Source organism: Rhodamnia argentea, chromosome 5 (assembly GCF_020921035.1).
Source record: "Rhodamnia argentea isolate NSW1041297 chromosome 5, ASM2092103v1, whole genome shotgun sequence".
NCBI classification, from domain to species: domain Eukaryota; kingdom Viridiplantae; phylum Streptophyta; class Magnoliopsida; order Myrtales; family Myrtaceae; genus Rhodamnia; species Rhodamnia argentea.
The window spans coordinates 30,425,915-30,453,264 of NC_063154.1; the positions used below are offsets into that span (position 1 = coordinate 30,425,915).

General features: G+C 41.1%; 2 protein-coding genes and 2 long non-coding RNA genes across 5 annotated transcripts; 1 reads left to right on the forward strand and 3 right to left on the reverse strand.

Moving 5' to 3' along the window:
- Positions 1-1,635: 1,635 nt before the first annotated feature.
- On the forward strand, positions 1,636-4,594 carry LOC115726782 ((3aS,4S,5R,7aS)-5-hydroxy-7a-methyl-1-oxo-octahydro-1H-indene-4-carboxyl-CoA dehydrogenase). The gene is given in 7 exon segments (XM_030656815.2): positions 1,636-1,962; positions 1,964-1,972; positions 2,497-2,709; positions 2,801-2,896; positions 3,487-3,632; positions 4,017-4,236; positions 4,394-4,594. Coding segments are annotated over 7 exon segments (999 nt in total). The 5' UTR covers positions 1,636-1,836; the 3' UTR covers positions 4,583-4,594.
- A 998-nt stretch (positions 4,595-5,592) lies between these two features.
- LOC115726781 (septin and tuftelin-interacting protein 1 homolog 1) lies at positions 5,593-12,961 on the reverse strand. 2 transcript variants are annotated; one of them, XM_048279405.1, is made up of 2 exons: positions 6,847-12,961; positions 5,593-6,671 (listed from the first exon to the last, which is right to left on the reverse strand). In XM_048279405.1, exon 1 carries the CDS (start codon positions 12,646-12,648, stop codon positions 10,069-10,071), a length of 2,580 nt encoding a protein of 859 aa, XP_048135362.1. In that variant the 5' UTR covers positions 12,649-12,961; the 3' UTR covers positions 5,593-6,671; positions 6,847-10,068. The 2 variants fall into 2 exon arrangements, with proteins under 2 accessions (XP_048135362.1, XP_048135363.1); XM_048279406.1 differs by having other exon boundaries at positions 5,593-6,674.
- An 11,065-nt stretch (positions 12,962-24,026) lies between these two features.
- Positions 24,027-25,132, reverse strand: LOC115726783. Its single transcript, XR_007198532.1, has 3 exons — positions 25,085-25,132; positions 24,618-24,920; positions 24,027-24,162 (listed from the first exon to the last, which is right to left on the reverse strand). It is a non-coding gene; the product is annotated as an uncharacterized LOC115726783 (long non-coding RNA).
- A 546-nt stretch (positions 25,133-25,678) lies between these two features.
- On the reverse strand, positions 25,679-27,238 carry LOC125315174. The gene is made up of 3 exons (XR_007198528.1): positions 27,199-27,238; positions 26,439-26,609; positions 25,679-26,024 (listed from the first exon to the last, which is right to left on the reverse strand). It is a non-coding gene; the product is annotated as an uncharacterized LOC125315174 (long non-coding RNA).
- Positions 27,239-27,350: the final 112 nt, after the last annotated feature.

Consider the following 27,350-nt stretch of genomic DNA (forward strand, 5'->3'; position numbering starts at 1 on the left):
TTTATGTCACAAAAAAAGTTGAGAATAAATATATCACATCGGATGTAATTTGAGATTTTTGCTAAATTTTTCCTCTTGTTCAAACAACACTTGGACCTATAGTGAGGTATGTTCGACATGTTCATTCAATCAGTCAGGTGGTGTCCAGGACGGATTTCGCACGGTTCAACTAGTCCACCTCCTTGGATAATAATCTCAAGGGCATGTTCTTTGTAATGCCACCCCGGTGCGTTCATGGTTTTAGTTTTTAGAGCGCCCTTAGGACGCTAGTTAATTAGACTCTATTATCAACCCCCCTTTTGTTAATTAAAAAAGTAACGCCCTCAATAGAAATAGGCAAACTGAGTTGGCCCAAAACACAACTCCATCATAATGGCCACTTCAACAATAAAGAAGATCGAGTCTCTTGGATGAAAACTCTACCAAAGCAATGAATTTTTCACTCGAAAAGGTGGTCCGCAAGAGAGATATCACGGAACATCTCATTTTGGACTATTAGTGATAGAAAAATGGAACCTCCCGCAGCGTACAAAATAAATTTTGTAACGGAATATAGACGTTTAGAAGTAGATAAACTGAGAATTAATCTTTATTAGAAGTTGTTTAATATTAGTCAGATTATAAGTATTTATGGTCGTTCTGTGACTAAAAGTGAATCTTGCCAATGAATTTTAGTTATTTGTTAATCTTGAAAGTTTTCTATGTATATTTCGTATCTAAAGGGAAGGTTCTACAATGTATCGAAGAAGACATTGGCAATTGGAATACGCCTTGAGAAAGTATGGTTTGGTTTTGGTTTCATGTTTAAGAAGATGATTTTGTTTTTGAGTTCAAGCAATCCCCCGACCAAATGACTTCGAGGCTCTATTTATTTGGCAAAAAATTAATGATTTGAAAGATATTTTCCTTAAAAAAAGATTGGTTATGTAGCTCATAAAAATTCACGGATGAGAAAATATTTTCATGGTTCCCGAAAAAGTTTGACCATAAAATTATTATTGATAATAGAAATATTTCCTATTAACTAATTATTTCAAGCAATAAAAGAGATCGTTTTTAGGAAAATATTTTTTTCAAATAACTCATTTTTCGCGAAACAAACGGAGCCTGAAATGTGACATGGAGAGAGAGAAGAGAAACTTTTTTAGTGATGATTAAATGGGTGTATTAGCTTAACGTGGAAATAATGTGAGCCATTACCAAATTATGGTGAGAGATATGTTTGGACGTCACTTGCCACGGCTTTTAACAATTCGACGCGCTTAATATCCCTAGTAGATGATCATGGACCTGGCGGCTTGCTGTGCTTGTCCAGGGCCGATCAAGCCTGGTCGACCCAAAAAGGAAAATGGGCGAACTCGGCGAGCGATTCGTTAGTTTAGCCCGGCACGCCCACCCTGATAAATATTTCGCACAAAACTCACATGATTTTCCTAATCATGGACGAGATTGAACAAAGGTTTTTGAGCCGGGTACTAGACATGGGCAAAGTCTAAATGCCCTAAAGCCTTACTATATAGTAAAATGCTGAGGAGCAAGTGGGAGGCGGCGTGCCTCGAAGAACCTCCTGCTCCAACACCTCACGTCGAAATCAAAAATGAAGAAAATGTTGGAACGTGAGACGTCTGCACTGACGTCCGGAAAGGCGCGATCGGCATAGAAATGATGGAAATCGTACAGAGAGGAGAAGAAAAGATCGCCTTTTGCCTCCTCCTCCTTTCCTTCTCTGTCCTCTTGCGCTTGACTCCTAGCAGCCTCTCTGGACATTCCTCTCTCTTTTATATTCTTTGATTGATGGGGTGATCTTGGCCACCCTCTTTCCACAGAGAGAGAGAGATGGGGTGGAGAGGGATACTGGGTTGCGATTACGGGATCGTTCAGGCGCCGCTGGGGCCGGACGTTTCGGGGCCGGAGCTGGTCGCCGCCGTCTCTAATGCCGGTGGTCTTGGCCTCCTCAGAGCTCCCTGACTGGGTAACGCTCCTCACTCGCTGCTATTCGTCTATGTCTTCTTTGAACATGCCTTGAGCTTTGATCCGTGCGTTTGAGATTCGTCAAGTCTTGTATGTTATTGGGTTATGTCCTAAAGCAGAAGAGAGAGAGAGAGAGAGAGAGAGAGAGAGAGATTCTTGACTTGGCTGTTTCAATCTTAACCAAAAACTGTTTTAGGAATTAAAAGGAAATCAGATGATCCATTGCAAATGCATTTCCCAATTTCACATCCTTGGCCGTTTTGGTCACCCCTGACCTGGAAATGTTAAGTTGCGTGCTTCACTGAGTGGGGATGGATTGATGGCCTAACAACAACACTAGTTCTTGAGGAGTGATGCCACTAGTAGCAGGACTAATTTAGGATATCACGTTATGAAGCGAGGTGCCGAGTTTTAAATGAGAATTTGGACAACTGATCCATATTCATTGTTGACCCTACCTTTTTTTTCTGTCCCATGTTTTTGGATGGTAAATTTTCTTTTTTCTCAAAATCGGTGTGTACTCAGGAGGCACCGGATCATGTGCGGGAGCTGATTAGGAAGACCCGGTCCTTGACCAATAATCCATTTGGGATAGGTGTTGTTCTGGCATTTCCCCATGAAGAGAACCTCAAGGTGATACTGGAAGAAAAGGTCAATGTACTCCAGCTTTACTGGGGCGAGTGTACGCAGGAGCTTGTCGAAGAAGCTCATAGAGTCGGCATCAAAGTAGTGCCTCAAGTAAGTGATTGATCTTTCTCTCTTTAAAAAAGAATCCTTACATAATCTATTTGATTTGATTCCTCACATCTTCTTCTTGTACAACCTTCAGGTTGGTAGCTTTGAAGAGGCCAGAAGGGCTATCAGTGTTGGTGTAGATGCGATCATTGTCCAAGGGCGTGAAGCTGGAGGACATATTATTGGTCAGGTACAGAGTTTTGTTTTGGCTGTCCAATTGTGATTTAGCTGATCTACCCAATTGGTTGCATTAGATATGTTGCCAGCAGGTATGATTGGTTGCACTACAACTGTTACCATATTTTTGTAGCAAGTACGCATTTACATTCTCTGTTACTGTCTGCATTTGAGATAGGAATTTGCTTCTTCATATTAGGGGAGCCTTGTCAATTAGCGATATTTTGTGATTAAGTAAACTATGCTCTTCTTCTTTTGTAAATGGCCGTAATTACACCATGGAAGAAAGTTAATATCCTTCAAAAAGTACTAGCTTCAAAACTTGATGTTGAAGCTCACTCAAAGTCTCTGTCAACATCCTGGACTTGATGCTCTTTTATAAGAGAATTTCTGGATGCGCCTGTATAAGTATCTTTCTCTACGATATTACATCATGTTATGGTGTTTGATATTCATTTAATAGGAGAGTTGGAGAATTGATATAAACTGGTGTTACTCTGAAGCTATCTGAAGATAAACTTATTCTGTAATTGCTTGTGGGTTTGTATCGTCAATTACATTCCTCACCATCTTGTGAATGATTGCCCTATTCAAATCTGTCAGGATGCTTTGATTACCTTGGTGCCCAAGGTGGTGGATATAGTTGGAGACAAAAAAATACCAGTGATTGCTGCTGGGGGCATTGTGGATGGACGTGGCTATGTTGCGGCTTTAGCTCTTGGAGCAACAGGTGTCTGCATTGGCACTCGGTAAGATTGCTATAGCAGTTACTGAATCGTGAGATCCTTATGAATTTCAATGCAAATTAATGTTCCTTAGCTCTCATTATTGCTCTAAAGCATCATTGGTAAATTTTATTTTGCATGAAGAGCTTATGTGCGCCAATAAACTGTGAGGCAAAAGAAAAGGAATTCATATAATAAGAATATCCTTTAGAATATAATCTGTGACATCTCGGATGTACTCTTTGAACAAAGAATCTAGCTACCTGCAGTCGGAAGAGCAAAATATAGAACTTGATAATGATCTGAGTGAGGTCAACCAATTTTTGTTACGTTACATGTCTTGGTGGATTGTTGGAAACCAGGAACAGAGTTGATTTATTCACCCCGCAATGTTTTATCCATTCACAGATTTCTTGCTACGGAAGAAAGCAATGCGCATCCTCTATACAAGAGAAAGTTGGTTGAGTATGACCAAACAGAGTACACAGACATCTTTGGGAGGGCGCGGTGGCCAGGGGCACCTCAGCGTGTCCTGAAAACACCATTCTTCAGTGACTGGAGATCTCTTCCTCCCACTGAGAACGAGGTGAACCAGCCCATAATCGGTCGATCGACAGTACATGGAGTGGTGAGATTTGATATCTAATAGCACGATTGCCTTTTCAATCAAGATCACCTGTCTCATGCTAGAAACGAGAAAATATTGCTGTTGCCATAACTGCTTTGAGGTTTGAGCCTTATAAGTTAGAGCTTAGCAGATTATCTGCTTATGTTTCTTCGAACAGGAGAAGCAAGTGCATCGCTTTACAGGGACGGTCCCAAACTCGATGACCACCGGCGACATAGAGAGCATGGCAATGTATGCGGGACAAGGCGTGGGGCTTATCAAGGAGATTCTGCCTGCCGGGGAAGTGGTGAGGAGATTAGTTGAAGGTGCTCAGCTAATTATTCAGCAACGGTTCGGCACAATTTAACATTATGTTTTAAAAAAAAGGGAACTTTAATAAAAAAAAAAAAAAAAAAAAAAAGAAGAAATTTTTAAAAAAATAAAAAAAAAAAAAAAAATTTCTTTCATCTCTATCGTCTCTCGACCGCCGTAGCATGTGGATGAGAGCTGGCTTTCCTTGATGAAGAAAATCATATAGGACAAGCAAGAGAGAGAATGTTGTCCTTCCAACGTTAAAATAACGTCAGTGGGTGCGAATGATAATTATTCTTTTTATCTATTTCTATTCCAAATTTATTTCTGAAAGAGGTTTGGAATAGAAATTCATTCCGTAATGCAATTTCATCTTTATATTTTTGGAACAAAAATTTATTCCTGAAATAGGTTTGAAATAGAAATAAGAAATTAAAATTTTCAGCTTTTTTATGTGTGGAAAAAAAATGAGAAATAAGAATTCTTTCACCGCTTACTCTCCCTCTCTCGAATCCCGATCACCGATCCACCGGTTCGCCATTCGTCGGTCATTGGTCCCTCTATCCAACGTCAGCCGGTCCCTTGATCCCCCGTCTCTCAATTCAACAGTCCCTTGGTCCCTTGGTCATCGGATGTGCCGTTCGCCCGTCTCTTGTCCCTCGATTTGCTAATCACCGTCCGCCGTCCTCGGTTTGTCGATTCGCTAGTCCCCGTCCGCTGGCAACTTTAGAAACTTTATACTATTATCAAACGAATTTCTATTCCGAGAATAGAAATTTTATGTTATTATCAAACGCGTTTATCCACTCAAAAACTCGTCCAGAAACTAGAAATAAAAAAACTGTCTCTTGCCATAAATTAATTCTAGAAACAAAATGATTATCATTGCACCCTAAGTGTCCGCCAAAGTTGCGTAATGTGAGATCCACTTACCATACCATTGTGTCTGTCCGGTTTCAGTTTAGCAACCAATGCAAGCAAATAGCTGCAACGACAAAAATTGAACACCAAACGTTCCTAGTGCTCAGATTCTTTAGTTGTACAAAATAAATCAGCTTAGGTTTCAAAAGAATGCGCCAACAAGGCAACAACCATCTTCACTTCAATCCTTGCGTTTCTCGATGCTATATGACTGCAGATACTCTTCCAAAAACTTCAACAAATTGTTCCTCCACACATCCTTGACGAGAATTTCAAGCCTCTAAATCGTCGAGGATTTCAATTATAGTTTCACACCCTGCCGACATTAGCAGATGATAAGACGCAGTCATATTGTTTAAAATAGGGAAATTCCACAGGAAAAACCGTGGTGGAGGCAGCGTCAACAAGGACATTCCACTGTCTGTCTTTCAAGAAGCCAGTACAAACAGAAGCTTCCAAAGCCGATGCTTCCCAAGCACTGCCATCTTATCTCTAGCTATAACCGGAACTTCAATCCTACACCCAGCAAGAAAGTGGGGCTCGTGGTTTTACCATTTGCCGCTCATAAGCGCAAATTCTTGAGGAAATGTGACAAACTGTATGCAGCTCGGAATTTCGTGCAGGAGTAGAATGAAAACCACCAATTATTCTGAAAGATAACAGAGATTCGGGGAGTTCCACTAGGTAAACTTGCATAAGATATTGCAGTTCACCAAGACCTAAGAGCCGCTAATTACGTAAACTGGCTTTAAACAATCCAAGAAAGAAAAAAACTGATCAGTGCAACAAATATATCATGAGATAATCTGAACCCAGTCCTATATACTAATGAAAACAAAAAGCAATATCTACATAACCAAATTACCATACCTAAGAGCAAAACTACTCTTTGACTTCTCTGAGATGGGCGCGGAAGCTGCTCAGGGCTTGAATCTCACAAAAGAAAACCAAGTGCCGAGGAGATCACAGCCAGCAAAATCTAAAGAGGGTTACATATAAGAGATACAACCAACACGGTTTCTCAGAACACAAAATTGGCTCCATCCAGAGAGAGCAGTAATTGTCTAAAGTAGCAATCAAGTATATACTATTGAGCCGTCAACACAAAATCCATTAAATTTCCAAGGTGGGTCTGGGTAAGTCATGCGACTGTTGCAGTATTCCAACACGGAATGAATGTGTGAAACTTGACTCCATTCATGAACCGCAACTAAGGGATTTGCCTGCTGATGAGAGCTAACAATGTGGGGCTTAGTGGCAAAGGCACCTGGGACTTTGAATCTATCAAATGAGCTGTGTATTTGCCGCAATTCAACGGCAATTGCATTAACTGACAAAAAATTGGAGCAATCATACTGGCATTTTTGTGTTCGGTAAAGCTCCGAGCCCACGAAGTACCTGCAAACTTTATAAACCAGGTAAGACGCCTGCCAAAAACCGAGTGAGAGGCTCAAACATGAAATTGTGGCACTCGCAAAAGAAGTCGACCATATTGAATGTTGACATGTGGAAAAGTACAAAAATAACACAAAAGAAAGGATACCACCCACTTAATGGGGATTTTAGCCATAAGTAAGATATGGGCAGCAGTTGACCACGCTGCAAATCTCACAAAGACAGAAAAGGCTCCCAATATAATGAGATTACACATCTGAAAGAGATTATACTTAACTAAGATGTACTTTTCTAGCAAAATGTACTAAAAAGGATTGTCGCTTGAACAGCTAGAGAGCACTTGAGTCAATGCATAACCTCATCCTGCAAGTGACAGAAGTAAGAAGCGTCCAACTTGTCCTCTATCGCTTGATTGGTCCTGGGAAGCATTCCTCAATGGAGCATTAATTGCAATCACCTTAGAAACTTTTGAATGGATTATTCACCACTGACATTGTATTAATCAATCAACTATACTAAAAACTAAATCCAATTTCAAAGATCATTCTATGTACATTCATAAAGTAAAAAGAATGATTGACCTTTCAATGGAAATTACAGATGACATGCTATGTGGTCTAAATGTCCAATCCTTTGCACTCCAAATTTCTGAAGATGGAATTATAACATTACCAGACCAAAACCAGAACGCACACTCACCAAAATTCCTTCTGATAACAGGATGTAGAGTTGCAAGAAAAGTCAAAAGACACACACACTCCAAATTCCTAAAGCTTGAATTATGAAATACCAGACCAAAATCAGAACAGAGTAACCAAAATGCCTTCCTAAAACAGAAGTCGAAAGGGGAAATCGGAAAAGACGGTTCAAGTGGAAGAATCTGCTAGACTTTTTATCTACCATGAAAGATACGCATGTATAGCCATTCAATCTCACTTAAGGACGGTAAATTAGTTAGGAGGAAAAAAAATATACACGTCATCAAACCAACAAAATATGAAAAGCAAATACTGATGCAGAAAGAAACAGGACAACACATTGGAAGCTGTAAAATTGAAAGAAAGGGGAGTCCAAAAACTGCCAGATCAATTGTTGTCTCTGAAGGGAAAGAAGTGAGATCACATTCTACCCAACAAAACGAAATGGTAAAAAGAACAGGAGCAAGAAATGTACTCATAGGTGCAAAAAGCAAAGGGTTGCAAGACAAACTGCACATGCAGGATGCTGGGAAGAAACTTGCCTGCTCTCTGGGACAAACCCTGCTCAACTTAACACATCTTTTGATTTTTTCCACATTTTCTCACAAAATCCAATGCTAAGTCCAGTGACACATATACAATATTACATAGAAAGAAAGTTAACAACAGATCAAACTACAATGATTAATTCAATTGGTAGGATTTTGGTAGGATCTAAGTGAGTCAAATAAATATAAAATAAAAAATTCACAAATGAACATCCAAAATTCTCTTCCATCCATTTGAATTTTAAATTCTAGAATGCAGGCCCCAACAGTAGATTTCCTGCATTCCAGTGCATGAAGAAATAAAGGGTCTTAGACATCAAACCGGCAATAAACTTCATAAGCAGCAAGCTAGATAGAAAATTAGACTGTTAGTCCCCACAATTATTTGCTCGATGTTAAGAGAGATTAGTTGACAATGAGCAAATTCTTAGATCCAGGAATGTTGGTTATAGTCACCTTACATGGTCTGAAATACCATAGTGCTGTAGCACCCCTGCTGCAGCATTTCCCAATTGCTATTAGGAAGCTGCCCCACATAGTTTCAATAACTGCATCCTTAAAAGGATGTTGCAAAACACAAGTGTTCCAACATATCATAATAAAACTACACTAACTATACCCAACAAACTCCTAGTCTGTGTTTGGCAGTGCTTTAAAAGCTTACTTTTGAGAAGCCACAAGAGCTCAAGTAAAGCATTTGGCAGGCCTTTAAAATAAGTAGAAAGTGAAAACTGAGTCCTTTTCAAGCTTGCTCCCAAAGATGCGGCTCACAGGTGCCTTTTGGAACCCCTGCTCCAAACAGACTGCACTAGCTCTTTCTAAATGTCAATATAGATATATTTCAATATTTTTATAACCTGTATGGTGACACAAATTGGATAGACTTCAATGACTCAAGCTACTTATGATGGACATTGACTGGGATTTGAACTATAATAGCAACAAAACTAGAAATGCTGGGCATTTGCCATCATGTGAGAGAAGTTGGGATTATCTTTATATCAAGAGAAGAGATCCAAGATATACATTTGTACAAATAAAAGATAAGAGAATCGATACCCGAATATTGCCCATTCGAAGTGATTTTAGTTGCAAAACTATCACATCAGGAATAATAAGGGAGCATCATGGGAAGCCAGGATAATATAATACATCAAGTATGACCAAAGCCCATCCTTATTTATCCAATTATGCTACCACTGTACCGGTTGTGGAGACTTATCAAATATGGCTGTGCTGTATGTACTGAACCAATCAAGTGCGTTATAGACACTATGGGGAACCTAGAAGTAATTGGCATATTTTGACAAGTATTGATATTGAACCAGAAGCTCCACAGAGGCGTCCATACATACTTTCTTACTTCGACTACCAAAAGTTTGATAGACATGAATCACACATCGCCGCTGCGAACCAAGCAAACTGTCAAAGCAGAGTTTTGGATATATTAGCCTCTGTCTTCAAGAACTTCGAAACATACAATCAGGGCGAATAGACAGTCCACTTCTCAATGGATCATTTTTTTAACCTAGTTACAAAGAAACTACTATAAGTAAGTCAATATTCAGATAATAGAGATGAGGATTTTCTGGCTACTCAACAATACTGCTGCTGTAAACTTACAGGTATCATCAGATGCCATAGTACAGTAACATATAACACTACAACTGCCAGTTTGGTTGATCCATAAGGATAAGATGCTAAAAGCAAAAGGCTCAGACCTCTAATTACTTCATTCAAGCTCACTGACACTTCAATTATCTCCTAAAATACTTGATTGGTTCAAATGACAAAACTGAAACTGTGTTACATTGTCACGTTAATGTCCGTGAAAATTGCCATTGTGATTTCAGATGAAATAACAAGATCATGAATTTCACAGAAAAGCTAGAAGACTAACTTTGATTTTCTCTGCATGATATTTACAACCTCACTGACCTACAATGCTCCAACTGGCGGGTATTCAAAGAATTTATCATCTAACGTCTCTTTGCCAGTGAATTGTAGTGCAGCTTCAGCAGATCCTCAAGAGATACCAAAGACCATGCTTCCTCGTTTTGGGCAAATACCTTCTGATTAATAGAGTCCACAACGATGCTCACATTACCAAAACCATATATCTGAAGGCCATTGTGCATCCGACCGGGCTTAGGTTTGAATAGCAACTCATGCTGCTGTGCATAGGCCTCGATGACTTCTTTCAGCTTCATCTCAGGCATGCCACCACCAGCATCCACCTGAGAGGTGCCACCAGCACCAACAGCAGCTTGTTGTCGAGCATAGGCCGCTGCTTTTTGCTGAGCCTCAAACTGCCTCTGCTCAAGGACCCTGTGATAACTTAAGTTTTCTCTAACACCAGGTTGGACAACCTCCATGCCTTCAGCTGCATTGTCCATCATGTCTAAACCAATTCTAAGCTGATATCTGATACTCTCATTTGCTAGCAGCTCTTGTGGGAAAAGATCCCGCCAACCGCGATACCAGTTCATAACTTCATTGAAGTCTGGGTTAGAACACAACCAGTGATATAGCACCTGTAGCCACTTAACAAAAAAGAACTTCTCCATCATGTCCACCATGAGATGGATCGGGATAGCAGAAGCCCAAGACATGACCCAATAGAACTGATCCAGCTTCTGATCAGCCGGATTTATCTGGAACTCCTGGAGGACAAGCTGCAACTTTGGAACGATAAATCGGCGCATAAAATCTTCCCAACTGGCAGAATCAAACACGGTCTTCCAAGGTGACAAAATGGTGTATGCAGAGCCATCACTCGGGTGCCAGGCATGAAGTACATTACTCAGTTTTGACCGTATGATCTGATAGTGGCCCTCCAACTTTTGTCCCAACAAGGGTAACCACGGATGCACCCAAACATGGATAGGAACAGTTTCCCGACGGGGATCCCATGAGTCCACAGCACTCGACAATTTTGGCATGACAACCATGTTCAGTATGGACTGCAGAACAGAAGAAGGCAACAATTTCTCCCAAGTCTCGATAAAGCGAAGCATTGGTTCTGGATCCCTTGCCTCCCAAGTGTTGATGCCAGATATTCTCACAGCAGGCAAGACAACTTCTGAAACCAACTGGGTATAAGGGGATCCCAAATCCCATATATCAAGACATTCCTGTCCTTGCAATAGAGATTTCCACCGTGAAACAACTTCCAACCCATGTGAGGGATTCCTAAGAGGATCCCATCCCTGAAAAACTCTGATAAACAGAGGGAGTGCAAATGAGCAAGCAATGCAGGATATGTTACAAAGTTTGTAATCATCAGGAAACCTTCTTTGCATGTCACCGAAATACTTGGCTAGCGAGTCTAATGTCAATGATCCCATTGACTTTTCCTCCTCAATCCGGCCTAGCGTAGTCATTATTTCCTTCATATTATTGAGTTGTTTCTTCTGGAGTTCTGCCTCAGCTCGAAACTTCTCTTTTTCCTCTTGCAAGCTCAGAGCTGTTTCCTTCTCATTCCTCAGATCCCTGTCGATCTTCTGAATATCCAGCTCAGCCAGGTCCACAATCAACCTTATATTGTGCTGGAGCTCCGGCATTGGAACATCACTCTCCCTCGCCTTCTCTTCCGCATTTAGATTCTCCAAGTTCGCTAATACCCTAACCTGAGGTCCACGCATGTCAAGTACCTTTTGCACAACTTCAACGCCCTGCTCCTGCTTCTTCGCCAACAGCTCTTCTGCTGTAACATATGTCACTTTGCTTTTCAAAGTCGCCTTCTTCGCTTGCTTAGACCAAAGCTTCTCCTTACCGGGCACATCAGGTAATGGCTTCTTTTCCTCGGGCTCCAGTGACGCAACAGGTGCCTTTGCAGAAGTTTCTTTGTAGTCGTTGAAACCCATGCCCATGTTCTTAGGACGCAACTTTGCTTCAATGGGTGTCACAATCCCCTGCTGGTTCTTCCCAAGACCGCCCCCTTTGTAACCCATTTTCTCGAGCAACTTTAGTCCAATTCCCTTGGTGTACTTCTCGAAGCCGCCCACATTCCCCGATTCAGAAGAATCCCTCTTGACCGCACCTTGCTGTGCTTTCTTCTCCAATTTGGATTGCTCTCTCCTCCTCTCCGCTCCCTCCTTGATCTTCCGCCCAAATGCCGTCGGCAAGAACCTATCCTCCTCCTCGCCGTTCTCATCGAAACCATAATCTCGGTTCTTAAACCCCAAACCTACACCAGCACCAACCCCCAAGCCCGGCCTATCCTCATCCATGGCAGCGGACTCGTCATCCTCATTCTCTCTCTTCGAATTCTCATCAATCTCTCTGTTCGGCATGACTGTGCCGGTGGAAACGAAATTCACAGGTTTAGATAGATCAGCCTTACCCAGGAGGTCTCTGTTCTTCTTTCGCTTCCTTTTGGAGGAGTCGTCGTAGTCGGAATCAGAGTCCCCCGACGCGAAGACACCGTAGAGCACGTCTTCCTTGGTCTGCGCGCGCTTCTCTCTCCGCCGCCGGTAATAGAACTCCCCATCGATCCACTGCCCGTCCTCATAGTCATTGTCCATCCCGAACCTCTCCATCTCCTGGTCCTCATCCATCTTCGACAATCCCGGAGAATCGAAGCAAGAAACCTAGGGTTTGGGGGTTTCGGAGGCAGAGAAAGAGCGGCGACGTTGATGCCAAACGCCAACGAGACTCGCGGCGTGGATACGGCGGTGGTCGGAGGACGAGATAGGCTGAGCAGCCCGGCCCGAGGGTTGGAGAGAGATGGAGAGAGCGGAGATTGAGTGATGTTGCCAGAAGGAGAGGAAGAGAGGTTTTGGCGAGCGAGATCGAGAAGAAGCAGAAGGTCGGATGCTCGAAACCAAAGAAATGGAAAACCTATGGATGATCTTCTTCTTCTTCTTCTTCGTGCCTTTTTAATTTCTCAGAGGTTAACAATTCTTGATTTTTTTTTATTATTCTCTATTTAACTTGAAGGAGACGAAATTCATTTATAATGATTTTTTTTTTCGTTGTTGATGATATAAAGATAACCGGAAATCATATTAGGTAAATTTTCCAATTATCGACCTAGGAAAATTGGAGAAAAAAAACTATTGCTTTGGAATTGAAGTAAAATAAAAGTGAAGCTTTCCTTTAACCATAGGAAATATACGTTAAATATTACAAAGGACGAGGAAATGACACGATGCAAATCTAGTAATTTCTCGGTTGAGTCCAAAAATCAAAATTTTCACGGATTTCTCCGCGCACATTCCGAGTCGATTTATGGAAAAATTTGAAAGGAGAACATTTGGTATTTAATATTTCTCGGTGCCTACATTTTACTAATGTCGACTTGCTTTTATCGTTTGGGCTATCGATTGTCATAGAGATATGAAAAATGCAAGAGAATTAGAAACCGCCGAATCCCGAGTAATGAGATTTCTCAAGAATAACCTTGCACTCTAATTTTGCACGTCAGAATTATTAGCCCCTTCAATAGATACGTCCATTTCTATTAATAGAATTGTGTGCCAACATGGCTAGGCCTAGGGGTCAAATCGAGCCGCTATAGTGCCAAACTTGAGATCGGCTCATCTCCGTGCTCGGTGTTCAAAACTAGATTTGAGCTTGAAAGTATTACGCTGGTGCGGGAGCTTGATTTGAATAAGAAGTCAATATACTATTATGTGTGTGTAGAGATAATGATGTCTATTTTAATTATATGAAATATTTCAAAAAAAAGCTGGAAGTGCTTAAATTATTTCAAAGAAGAGCATGATCTAAGGACTTTTTGGTCCTTTAACTTTTTTTTTTTTTTACTTTTTATTTTTGTCTTTTCTTCCCTCCCCCCCCTTTCTCATCACCATTTCCACTATGTTAGAGCAGTTAAATATTAAACCATGCCTTTATTTAACAGTTTAAACTTTTAGATTAGTTGACAGTAATTTTATAAAATCTCACATGGTATTAGAGTAAGAGGTCATGAGTTCGAATCTTCCAAGCCCTATTTGCCTTCTCAATTAAATATGTCCACGCTTAGTACTAGACAAAAAAATCAGCTCTAAGCTCATTTTTTAGTCGGATGTGTACTTCGTGCTGTTGACCACTCATGAGCACTCCACCATATGTTGAAGCTCGCCATTTTGGTCCTCGCTAGTCCAGGCGAAGATCAAGTATGTCGAAGCTCTCCAGCCGCTCTAAGCTCATTTTTGAGTCGGACTCGTACTTGTTGTTGACCACGGCGCACTCCACCGAAGCATGAGGCTCTTCGGTGGTGGAGGTAGATGAACAAGCCTGTTGGCTCTTTGGCGACGACGACAAGGGTTTTGGGAAGTCACTCGTAGACCCCGGATTTCCATTTGGAGACGTTTCATCGAACCATTTCTCTTGCAAATCACGACAACCTATTTCGCCCCCGCTCTTTTGTACCTCTATATATACATGTGTTTTGTGTGCATATGTTCATCATCTCATGCTCCCATGTCCTCAAAATCTTGTTCCATGGACCACCGATCCTCTTTCCATAACGGCATCTCGGCCACCAAGCACCCGCGCCCGAATCTCCTTGGCTCGGAGGAGGACATCGATTCCTATGGTGAGCTGTAGCGATAGATCTTGTAGCCGACTTTGGATGAGGACGACAACCCAGCCGGCCCGAAGAATCAAGCTTTGTGCCCGGTCGTTGCGCCATCTCCAGTTAGTCGTTTCGATTGGTGGATGAACAACAGTAACTTTGACGAGTACTTCTGAGGAAATAATTGCACCATGTCATGCTTGTGATCATTGGTGGTTGTCTACGGCGTGGTCGAAATGCTCTTACCGACAGAGCTCTTCACGGGATAAATTTGATGGTCTCCGGCGAGGTGGAGGTTCATGGAAGAAGAAGGAGGAGGAGGATTGCCGAGTGAAGGAACGTACTGAGACCCTCCGGAGAAGGTGATGGGAGTAGACGTGGTCAAAGTCTACGGGTTTCGAAAATGGCCGCAAGGTGAGTAAATAGAAGCGTTGAGGAAGAGTTGAGGAAATCGTGGAGGAGGAGCATGTCAAGTGCGGAGGAGCTGGCGGCGACACTCCTCCGAGAAGCCGCTAGGTGGCCGGCGGCGGCGCCGAAGGGGAGGGGGATGTGGGACCGGCAAGTAGCAATGGAGATGGCGGTGGCAAGGAAGATGGAAAGGGAAGAGAAAAAAGAAAAGAAAAGAAAAAGAGAAAAGTAAAAAATTGAAAAGATAGAAAAAGTTAAAGGATGAAAATACCCTTCGTTAAGCCTTTCTTTGAAACAATTTAAGCACTTTAAGCCCTTATAAGAAATACAGTCAAATTGAGGCCCTTATTTGAAAAAATGAAGGCACTTCACGCTATTGTTTGAAATTTTCCCTTAATTATATAACAATTATACATTTTGGGTATTGTTTTTTTGAGTGAAAGTATTTATTGGGATTCATTTTCCGAACTTTCATGAGATTGAAATGATTTTTCAAATGAGAATCAAATATAAAAAATTGGTTAAATATCACCAAATAAAGGAAAACAAACTAATTTTCTGGAAAATGATTTCTTTGGTAGGGCATACTTGTTACGCCCGATCCCGGGCACGGAACAACCTTACAAAAATGCCTCGGGCACGTCATCGACCCATTCATTTTATCTTTGATTAAGTGTATGCGGAACGTGCTACTTTCCCGGACAATATTTAAACGACAATAGGGATAGACTAACATGCAATCAAATCAATCAACATCAGCAAAAGATCATTTTTATTTATTTACTATTAACCCTAGAAAATACGTATGTACAAGCCCTACCTCGGGGCCCCTTTCTACAACTATCAAAAGATACCATATCGGGGTTGGGGTTAACACTACTTCATACTACTCAAAAGTGAATTGACGTCCACGTCCACCTCGGAACAAGCTCTCCATCGTTAGGGTCCTGAAAAATGGTTAACAACAATGTGTAAGATATAGAATCTCCGTGAGTCAACACCTAAGTTCGGATACAGCATTGATTCACTCATGGCGATCTAACCTTATAGAACAAGGCGATAACAAATCAATGGCGTGTGACTCACGCAAAGCTCTAACTATTACAGAGGTAGGCACAATCCAACAGTTTATTATCAATCACATGCAAGCTTACTTTACCTTGGTTCACACAAAATGCAATACTTGACACCAATCAACAGTCCCACGCATCAAGGCATACAACTAGAATGCTCATCATAGTTTGTATGCACAATACATCACATGTGTTCTAATTATTGATGATCGAACCCGGTCACGGTAAAACCATGCTCTTCCTGTAGGACAAGGCTTCGTTCCATTCCTTCGGTAATGGCAAACAATAAGCCATGTGGTTCCAAGTAGAGGTGGCCAAATGGACCCGTGGGCCCAAAATCGGCCCGTTGACCAGGCCCACGGTTCCAATCCCGAATCGAAACCGGCCCTCAAGGGCCTGTTTCGGTTTGTAAATTGTTGGAACCGGCCCGGAATCGTCGGTTCCGACCCGATTTTTTTATAAAAAAAAGGAAGGAGGCCGGGTGAAAAGAGCAATTGGGTCTTGGAACCGGCGGTTTCGAATCGGAACCGGAACCGGCGGTTCCAAACCCGAAATCGGAACCGCCGATTCCTAAACCGGAACCGGCGGTTCCGTGGACCCAGCCACCTCTAGTTCCAAGTACCTTCGATATAGACTAATAATCGGGAATTTTTGTAAGGAGAGTCGGTCCACACATTGCCACGATCGACAACCGCTAAGTCGTGTGGTTCCAAGTACTCTCTGCATGGACTTACTAGGCTCGACCCCAAGTACCCTTGAGTGTCGGCTTCGTCCCCAAGTATCCTTAGGATGACGGTAACCATCATCCGACCACACAAGCACGGCGGGTAATCGGCCAACTCTTATCTTCGCATTTAGTTAAATGCTCATACCGTCATGCTTAAAACTTGGCTTAATGCCATTTTTCATGCTCAAATATATAATTTAACTTCACACGTGGTCACATGAACGTGCTTTATCCACCAAACTTTGCATCAATATAAGGGTGATTAATCTTCTTACCCGTATATATATACACAATCAAAGTATATAGCAATCATCAACGGTCACCAAATAATCACCTAATAATAATAATAATAATAATAATTAATTATCCAACCAAGGTTAATTAATTGTAATTACTTGACCCCACTTTAATTAATTAACTCACTTTAATTGGCCCGACCGTAATTAGGTAGGTCCACTTCGGTTAATTAGCACCACAATAATTAGCTAATTCGGTCTCAGTTGATTATTCCGATCATAGTTAATTAATCTAAATGTAATTAATTAATTCAATAATAATTAATTAGATCCAACTTAATTAATTAACCCAGTTTTAACTAGCTAACTCATCTTAATTAATTAACCCTACTCCGATTAATTAGCGCATCAATATTTAGTCAACTCGACTTCAAGTAATTAAACCGACCATGATTAATTAAAGCAACTAGAGTTAATTAAACTAACCATAGTTGGTCGTAAAGTAACTACGGTTAGCGAAAAGTAACTATAGTTACTTTAACTAACCATGGTTGACTTAAACTAACCATGATCAACTAACTTAACCATAGTCACTAATCTAACCCGACCATAGTTAACGAAACTAAACTGTCATTAAACTAATGTAACCCACGATTAACACTATTTAAACAACCCTAAGTGCAATTAACAACCTAATAAGAGATTAGGAGTTAACTCATAATTAATGACCCGGCGACGGTGGCGGCGATGCTCGGACTACTCATGGTGAATGGCATGAGGCTTGCGGGCAAGGGTGCAACAATGGCGTTCATCGACGGCTCTCGGCCTCTCGGTTCGACACGGCGGGGTGGCGACGGCCGTGGGTCTCGAGCTTATCGGCGGCTAGGGTGGTCCACGGTGATGCGACGACTACGGGTCGCGGGACGACGAGCTTGGGTCACGGGCTTTGGTGTCTTGATGGAGGAGGGCACAACGATGACGACCACGGTTGCTCTTGGCCCGGGGTGGACGCGCAGCTCACCGGTGAGGCGGAGGGATGGTGGGTCACGAGCGAAGGTTGGGTCGGCTCGGGCGACGCGGGTTGCACGCGGGACTCACGGCGACGATAACGAACGGGGCGCGGGCGACACGAACGGTGCAGCTCTTGGGGGTTCTTAGTGGAGTGGTCATGGGCGGCACGGCGAACGGTGTAGGGGCTACCGAAGGCGACGAAGCTCCGTGTGGCGGCGGCGGAGCTTTGGGTGGGGGGGGGCAAGGCGGCAACTAAGGAGGAGATTGTGAGGACGGTGAGGAAAAAAAAATGGAGGAGAGGGAGGAAATGGGGGAGGGGGCTTCGGTCGTGGGGGAAAGAAAGGGAAGAGAGAGAAAAGAGTGATTTGAAAGGTGGCGGGGCCCGTGGTCAAGTCGCACTATTCACTATTTCATCATATACGCATAATATCTAAGGACAAAATGGTAATTCAGCTCATCGGGGGTAAATTAAGCTATCGGTACTAAAACCGAGGGCATTTTTGGTAATCTCACAACTAAGGTTTGGTCAAGCTAGGCTCGAACGAGAAGTGTCTCAGTACTATGCCATGACGGCTGGACTACCCCAAGCTTGACTTTCTCCGAACGACGTCTCGGGATAGTTCAATTGTTGTCCCTTAAATCCTAAAAAATCCAACTTTATTTTTTAGGCTGGAATTCATGATTTAAATTCATCGAATATAGTTATCTTACAAACATTGAAATTTCGAGACGTCGTACATACTCTTCCTTTAATGTCCTTTTGATGGCAATGAAGCAAAATAGCTCATTGCACATCGACAGGATGGTTTGGCACCTCGATGTCGCCTCTTCACCACTAGGATTGTGGAATGTTCCAAGGGTTAAGTTGTTCGCCCTCGAATCTTGTCTTTGACAGTGATCATAGCGTGTCATGTTGGACAATTGATCAACTGTTGTTTTTGTCTCGGCTCTGTTTGCTTCGTGAAAAATGAATGATTTGAAAAATATTCTCCTAAAAATAGTCTTTCATATCTCTTACAAAAATGAATAAACGAAAATATGCTCATCATCCACGAAAATATTTGGATGTGAACTATTGGCGATAATAAAAAAAATTTCCATTAACTAATTATTTAAGCGACACAAGCAATCGTTTTTAGGAAAAAAATTTTAAATCATTTATTTTTTGTGAAACAAATGGAGCCTCGCGGAAAATATGACATTTATGAAATTTTTTTTCTATGAATCATTTTTTGGAAAATGATCATATTTGCCAGCATTTGATTGAAACATAAAAAAGAGAGAACGAGGGAGCAGTCGTTAGAAGAGAGAGAGAGGAAGATGTCTTTGGATATCTTTTTCAAACGCACGAGAGAGAAGCGTGATCAGGAAAATGATTTCCCTTTCTCAAAAAAGGAAATCAGTTTCCTCGTATTTAAAAGGGAATTTTCTGTTGATCGAAAAATATTTTTCTTGACCACATATTTTCTATCTCCGAAACGCTAGAAATTGGGGAAAATATTTTTCGGGAAGAACTTTGTCGTGAAATAGACGTAGCCTCAATGTCAAGAAATTTTCCGTGAAACAAACACATCCTTTTAATTAGGCTTACAAACTTTATCGAGCTGAGTATTGGCCTTGTCGACCTTTCAATTTGCAAGATACTCAAGTAGCTTGAGTTAGAGCTTAACTATATGTAGAGCTGTCAATATGGGTCCATGACCCATATTTGACCTATATTTTGAATAAATGGATTATATATGGGTTGTCAGCTTTTAGAGGGTTCAGTAAAAATGGGTCCAAAAATTTGAAGCTAAATGTAATGGGTCAAAAATGTGTTACATATATAACACACAAAAAACCCATCCTTGACCCATCAAAAGGTTAAATCATCGATATACTTAGGTTGGGTCATGGGCCACCGACCATCGCTAGCCACTACCACTAACACCGCCCCCCGCCGCCGCCGCCAACCGCCGATCGCCCCCCGCCGCCATCTGCCACCCGCACCCATTGACCACCACCGCTCATTGTCAACCGCCCCTGCTGGTAGCCACCCGCTGCCCCCCGATCACAGCCAATTGCCGCCATTGCAGGGCCACAGGTAACAAGTTACGTACACGAACAATGCAAACATGGCAATCGGCATACATAATGCACGAGGTCGTCGAGAATGGACTGGACTGGTGGAGAATCAATGTAATAGGCAAAGTCGAAAAGAGCTGGCAAGAAAGTATCAGGGATGAAAGAAAAGTTAGGATTGGCCATGTTTGATTCCCTCGATTCTGGTGGTAAATGATTTGATTTATACGACGTTTTTTTTGTGGGTGTGGCCTTAGAGATATGTCAATATTTTGAACGGAAATTCTAATCCTGCTCACATGTACACTTCCTAATTCCAATTTGATCGAGATTAGTGACATGCAGGCATATTTTCCTTTGACGGGATAAATTTTATCCAAACTACCAAATTAGCCTTAGTGAATCATCTCTCGTGAATAAAATATATATCACAACAATTGTTAACTAATCGCTTAAATGCTTTATTTTCCACCATTGTATTGTTAACTAGACATGTAAAAATTATGGGATTCTATCATGTTTTATTATTTAATTTGCTTTTTTCATTTGATGTGAAGTTTCTATATGGTAACATATACATGTGAAAAGCTTAAAATAGGTTGAACGAGTTGTATAGGTTTTTCTAAAATATTAGTGTCTTTTGGTAACATGAGTCAAAACAGGGTGGGGTGGGGTGGGGTGGGGTCGGGTCGGGTCGGGTCGGGTCGGGGATGGGTCGGTTGCGGGTCGCGTCGAGTATGGGTCGTCAAATAGGGGTCAAAATGGGTTAGACGGGTCAATATGGGTCGGACTATATTCAACCCAATTCAAACCCGACCCGACCCACCCATTTAACACGTCTAGATGTTAGTTCTCAAATAATCATCTATCCTAAGCTCGAACAACTCGTGAATAATTTGACATAATTTCACTCTTAGTAGGCCTTAAATGCTCAATTTGCGAGGAATAGAGTATGCATTGGGTGTAAGTAATATTTTCCCAACGGGATTGGCCTGACGAGGGATCATATCTTGTGCTATCACTAGTCGGCTATTCTACATAACTTCTTATTTAAATATAAGGATATTACAGAATATTGGTTTGCAAAGCCGTTAACAAATCTTCAAATTCTTTAAGGGAGAGGTTCCTCTTTGGGTCTCTCAATTTAAATTATCTGAAAATCAAATTATGATAATATATCGAATGAAATTTTAAATGAATTCAGGGTCAATTTTCGTCTTCTAGCACTTAAAAGTGAGAATCATCATTAACGGCTACTCTCCACTGCTCTCCACCATCTTAATGGCACTAATAAATTGTAAAACAGAAATTATAAAAAAGCATTGCATAATCATTCATCTACTGCATGCGGTAACGTATCTCGTACATAAGCATCACGTCCGGATCACTTCTTTTGAGCGTCTGACCCCATAGAAGCCCCACGAACATAAGTCTGAGTATGTGTGATGTGGAGATCGTCATCCTAGGGTTCTTTGTCCGGGATCGGACTACCACACCAGTGCTTCCTATGGTGACGCCATGTGCTTCGACCGTGGAGCAGGTGCCGTCGGCTGGTTCGGTCGGATTGTGCTACTTGCATGGATTTCGCTTTTGATCAAATTAAAGAGTTATGCCCGCTTAGTGTTGGAGCACAACTTTCACTTTTTGACTGTCGCATTAGATATGAGCACTATGAATTCATCAAGTGAGGTATTAAGTCCCCAAGAGTTGACAATCGGTTAATGAATGAGAGAGTGTATAACAATCTTTACTATCATATGAAGGAGGGTTTGAAAGCTATGTTGTGTTGACACTTGTCCACATCTTGCTTAGGTTTGGTATGGTGAAGTGGTAATTTTTTTTTACCATTTTCTCTTTATTTCTTTTTCTTTTATTAAAAAAATATTTATTTCTCTCCAAATTAGTTGAATATGTAAGTTTCTAAAAAAAATAAAAAAAAGAGGAGTAGAAAGATCTCCATACTAATACCGTTTATAATTTCCTAAAGTATTTCGGAGAATAACAGTCTTTTCTTGGGCAAACAACTTTGAATTGCAGAGCTTAATTTGATTGTTGAGCTTACTTTGTGCAGCATCATAATCCCCCTCCCTCCTCGGCACTCATCTCTGATATAATCGATGTACAACAAACAATATCATTATGTGAGGAAGATATGTTTACTGTAAATGCATAATTTGTTATGACTTTTATGATCGGATATATAAGTATATACAACTCATAATGAGATAGTTTTCTTGATTTTCATATTTGTAAATGACACGTTAACTAGCGCATAAAATAAAAATTATGGGTCCATTTCTTGCTGAAGATAATTCGTATATCTTTAGAATTGGTGAGGAAAATTTTGACTAAAGGATTACGGTGATTCTTTTGGAGAGCCTTTAAAAGAGTTTCAGTATCCTATAAACTTCGATAGGTCTTGAGAGAATTCTTAGAAGAACGTATACTTTAGTGGGAACATCTTTCACAAATGAATAAGTATTTTACAACTCACATATCTTTAACAAATGTGTTTTTCATATATTACACAATTTGGCATGCATATATTGAAGACTTTCTTGAAGGTGTTTGAGAAGGTACCCTTAGGGATAACTTTGCTAACCGGTGGTCAACTGATAAACTCGGAACGAAACTCATTAGAGATGATTTAGACAATCTCCTAGCCCTTGTAATGGGTCCAATGTTTTTCCTAAACGGGGTTGCGCCATGACAAGATTAGATCCGTTTCCCATCCCGACCCTCTTCACTATAAGTAACCCCAATGAATTCGTCCGTTTGGGGGCCTTCAGAATAAATGGTCCTTGAGAGCTCATTTTCAAAATTGGCAACTTCAATGGATGAAGCTTTTCAATTTAGTCTTCTTCAACCGATTCACGTCGGTGACTTCTTCGATTGACTTTAACCTTACATGCTCTTTACGTTAGATGTAACGATCTATCTTCAATTCTGCACCTCCTAGATCATTATGTAATCATGCGGGTGATGTCCGTAAATTGACCACTGTTTTTATCACTCTTTTTTCCTCTAAAATCTTGATGTTCCCCAACATCTTCGAAATTTTTCCCTTTCCGAGAGAGAATCTGTAGTTAATCATTAATCAAAAAGGGACAATCCATACCTTACCACAAAAAAAAAAGGGACAATCCATCAAACTTTCACTTTGCATCGGCAAAAGAGTTCCCTTCATATTCGAAAAACATGGGGTGATCCCAACCAAAAGAGAAATACTTCGTCAACTTGCATCAGAGCATAATGTTTTTACACTTTCCAAAATATGGTCAGTTTAAGCCGCCACACAAAACCTTAAAGATTCACCGAATTTGAGAGCTTCTTTTCGAGCAAGGTAGCCATAGAATTGAAACTAGCACAGAAAGGAAGAAAGGAGAAAACAAAGACACAAATTGAGTGCTTTCCATGGATTCAGCGCTGCGCTACTCAATAAAAGAGGCATATTTTCAAGTCGTGAATTCATATCCAAGCTGCAATGGCCTAAATTAATGCTTTCGATGTTCATCTCAATCAATGTGAATCGTGACATTAGCAGCAGCACTCAATGGAGAGTTTGAACATGATATCATCCAAATTGATGAGCTCAAGCATTAAGACATTTACAGCAACAGATGAGTTTCTCTGACTAATGCACGCCAACAGGCAGATACGGGCCTATGGTCCCTCTGGCCTGTCCATGGCTCCTAATGAGCTTCAGACAATCTTTCTGAATACTGAAGAGTTGGCATTTGTTTGTTTTCCAGAATATGTGGGCAAATCCAACCGGAACACCCTGGACATGTACATGTTTTCCACAGCCAACGCAAGAAAATTGTTATGTTGAACATGAGATATATCAGTGATGATGTAAGCCCAGGCTGCTGATGTGACATCGAGGGATCACCAGCATCACCGGCTTGAAAAAGGGACGCTCTAAATCAATATTGCTGGCCAGTTTAGGGGAGATGTGAGAGGCCTTGAAAGTGTAGGACCATGAAAATCCAGCTCAGAATGGCTTGCTCTTCATGTAGATGGTTCGATCCCACCTGTAGTAAAACATGAGAACTTTGTAGACATTGGTGCTGAACGTCTCTTTAATTGACTGGCTATGGAAAGAATTAGCATAGATTGGAAATTACCGCTATCAAGAAAACCAAATTCTGTTAATGTGACCGGAATTAATGACAAATGCTCTTCATATCAGAAGAAACTAACGAACTACCAAGTTTCACCAACATGCAAAAGACTTGCACAAAATCATCAAGAATTTTGGAAAGAGATAACAAGAAGTATGTGATTAAGTTGAAATTGACCTCGTAAAAGAACAGGTTGCTCAAGGAAAGTCTAACTGACATTATCACACTTTATTAGTTCTATAGAACAGGTTGAGCCACTAGAAACCTCAAAGAAGCGCCAAATTTGTGAGTTTCTTTCTAAAATGGAAGGTACAGAATCGAGACTAGCGCAGAAAAGAAGAAAACATAAACAGAAAAGAGTCTACTTTTCATTGATTCGCAACTACTGAGCAAAGGAGGCAGAATTAGGAATCCTGGATTTATATCAATGCTGTAAATCAGCTCCTTACCGGCATTAATGAAAATGGAGACGTATCAATGAGCTCAAACACAGATATCTCCCATACACTGATGAGTTCTGCAAATACGGGCCAACCAGCAGCAAAGAACACCCGGATTTCATGCATATAGATTAAGAGCTTCACCGGCCATGATCTGTCTGAAAACCTAAGAGTTGCCATTTCCTCGTTTTCTTGAATATGTTGCTTTGCAAATTGACCTGGAAAGTCCTGCACATATGTACATGTTTGAACAAACTACTGTATGCTAGAAGGACATCACAAAAGAACACACTTGCAAAAAAAGCACATGATGTAGATTCATGACCATATTTGCTAGTTCAAGAGCTTTAATCACCAACCTTAAGAGGCTCATGGAAGTCATCAATCTTAACCTGCAATCTAAAGCATTCTTTAAGAAGTGGCTGTCCATTAATAGCTATTTTCAGTTAGTTCACCATTCAAGTGATTGCCCACTCAGATAGTAAATAGAGCAGCTTGTGAAGAATATCAGTGATGGACTAGGCTAGAGATCTTACCACTTTACTCTCATGATCTTGCTGTCACCACTTTGAAGAGGGGATGCTCCAAATCAAATTCACTGGCTAATTCAGGAGTAGTGAGGGGCTTTGGAGGTGTAGGACCACGAAAAACAAGCTCATAATGGTTCACTCTGCGTTTTAAACTGTTCATTCCTGCGCTGAGCTAAAAATGAGAACTTTAATAGTCTTTTAGTGTAAGCATTTCTTCAATTGACTTACTATGAAAAGATCCACACAGAGATTGTAAAATATGGTTATCATGACAATCAAAATTTAGACAATTTGACAGAACATAAATTACAAGTGTCTTCACAACCAAAGAGACAAACTACCTAGAATTCCCACCTAAATCATTATGTGCCAAACGAACCAGAGTCTTACTAAAACGATTTTGTGCCTATTTATAAATAACAACGAAAAAAAGTATACTTGTCAGTGATGCAGCACAACCAAATAAGGGAGGCATAATTGTAAACCCAGAAGTCAAGTCACGCTATAACCAACCTAAAGTGACACTTCGAGTACTCACTTCAAACAATGTAAATCAAGCCCTTACTGGAACCACTCAAAATGGAGACTTCGAACACAATATCATGCCCATCAATTAACTCAAATACGCGGACGTTTCCTACAGGCAGACAAGTTCTCTCGAAAATGCACATCAACCAGAAGAAAAACAGAGACAGAGCCCCTCCGATGTGTCTGCAGCTCCTGATGGGCTTCACTGTCGCAATACCTAAGACGTTCTTTGCTTTTCCTGAATATCTTGCTTGATGAATCCACCCAAAACACTCTGCTAATGTATGTGTTTGAACAAGCAAGATACAAAATTGTTTAAGTGGAATGAGAAATCCAAGGATAACATTGGATGGCAAAGAGCAAGAAGGTAATGACTTGAAGTAGAAGAAATCCAAGGATGAATTTATCCTTTTGAAAGTGCTTGAGGATGAAAGAAATTGCCAGCTAACATCTTTTCTAATACATGTTATTAATGAGTATTGTTCTAGTAATCTATTAAACTATATTGTAAACACTATGTAGATGGAAAAAAAAAATCTCCAAGAAGTGGACATCAACTGCAAGGATGGATTAGATCTAACACAGTCTCTCTCAGCCTAACAACATGGAAGCTCCTGTATGGAATTCGAATCAAACACGAGAACAACACAGTCAAGGGGATAATTAGCCAGTAGATTAAGATTCACACCTCCAAAATCTCTTGATGAGCATTTGGAACTTTCGTCTCTCCCCTAATTCCGTGCTGATTAATGTGCGTAGGACCCGCCATGAACTTCACAGACCTGATCAGATTCCATTACCTTACAAAGCCGAGGACACTTGAGTGAATGCAATTTATCCCCTCAGACTTCAAGCTTGGCTGCAACATGACGAGAGAATCAAATCACACAAGGCCTAAGTTTACGGCGGTAGTTGCTAGTTTCATGAGTTTTAACAGAATATAATGGAAGTCATCAATCTTAACCTGCAATCCAAAGTCAACGTCAAAATCTATGGTCTAGAGTGCAATAGGTAGAAATTCACAAGAACACAGACGAATTTGAGCCACACAGACCACAAGCACAGGGGAAAATCTGTCCAAATGAACATGTTTCCTGACGAAGCCACAAGGAGTACTCTGCCCATCCACATTTTCCAAAACAGCCAGTGTGCTAAACAAGAGACCACACATACTCATAGGAGAAGCACGCCATATGTATAGATTTTAGGGGCAATAATTGCTAGTAGTTTGAGGACTAGCGCTTTCAGACTCTAAGGTAGCCTACATGATCTTCAAGTCACAGGCGCAAAAGGGAAAAACAGAGCCCTAGCTGAAGAAGACAACGATTGAGGAAGGTTTTACGAAAACCAGCTTCCGACTTGGACTAATTTAGGGGCAAGAAGACACGAAAGTTGGAAGAAATTCTGGCAGACTGGAGAAATCATAGGCGAATCGACTGTGAAGACACGAATTTGCCGGATTCAAGAGTGAAAAGAGAGTACCATCTTTGATGAAGTGAGGACTGTCGAGACTCGGCGTCGCCCTTACTTTCGTCTTCTCTCCAGCAATGGTGGGAGGGCGCGGCGCACTGTTCAGCTCGCAAGAAAAATCCAATGGGGG

Bases quoted from the DNA above. Each gene is read 5' to 3' on its own strand.
- LOC115726781 (XM_048279405.1), bottom strand. From the start codon at position 12,648: ATGGATGAGGACCAGGAGATGGAGAGGTTCGGGATGGACAATGACTAT.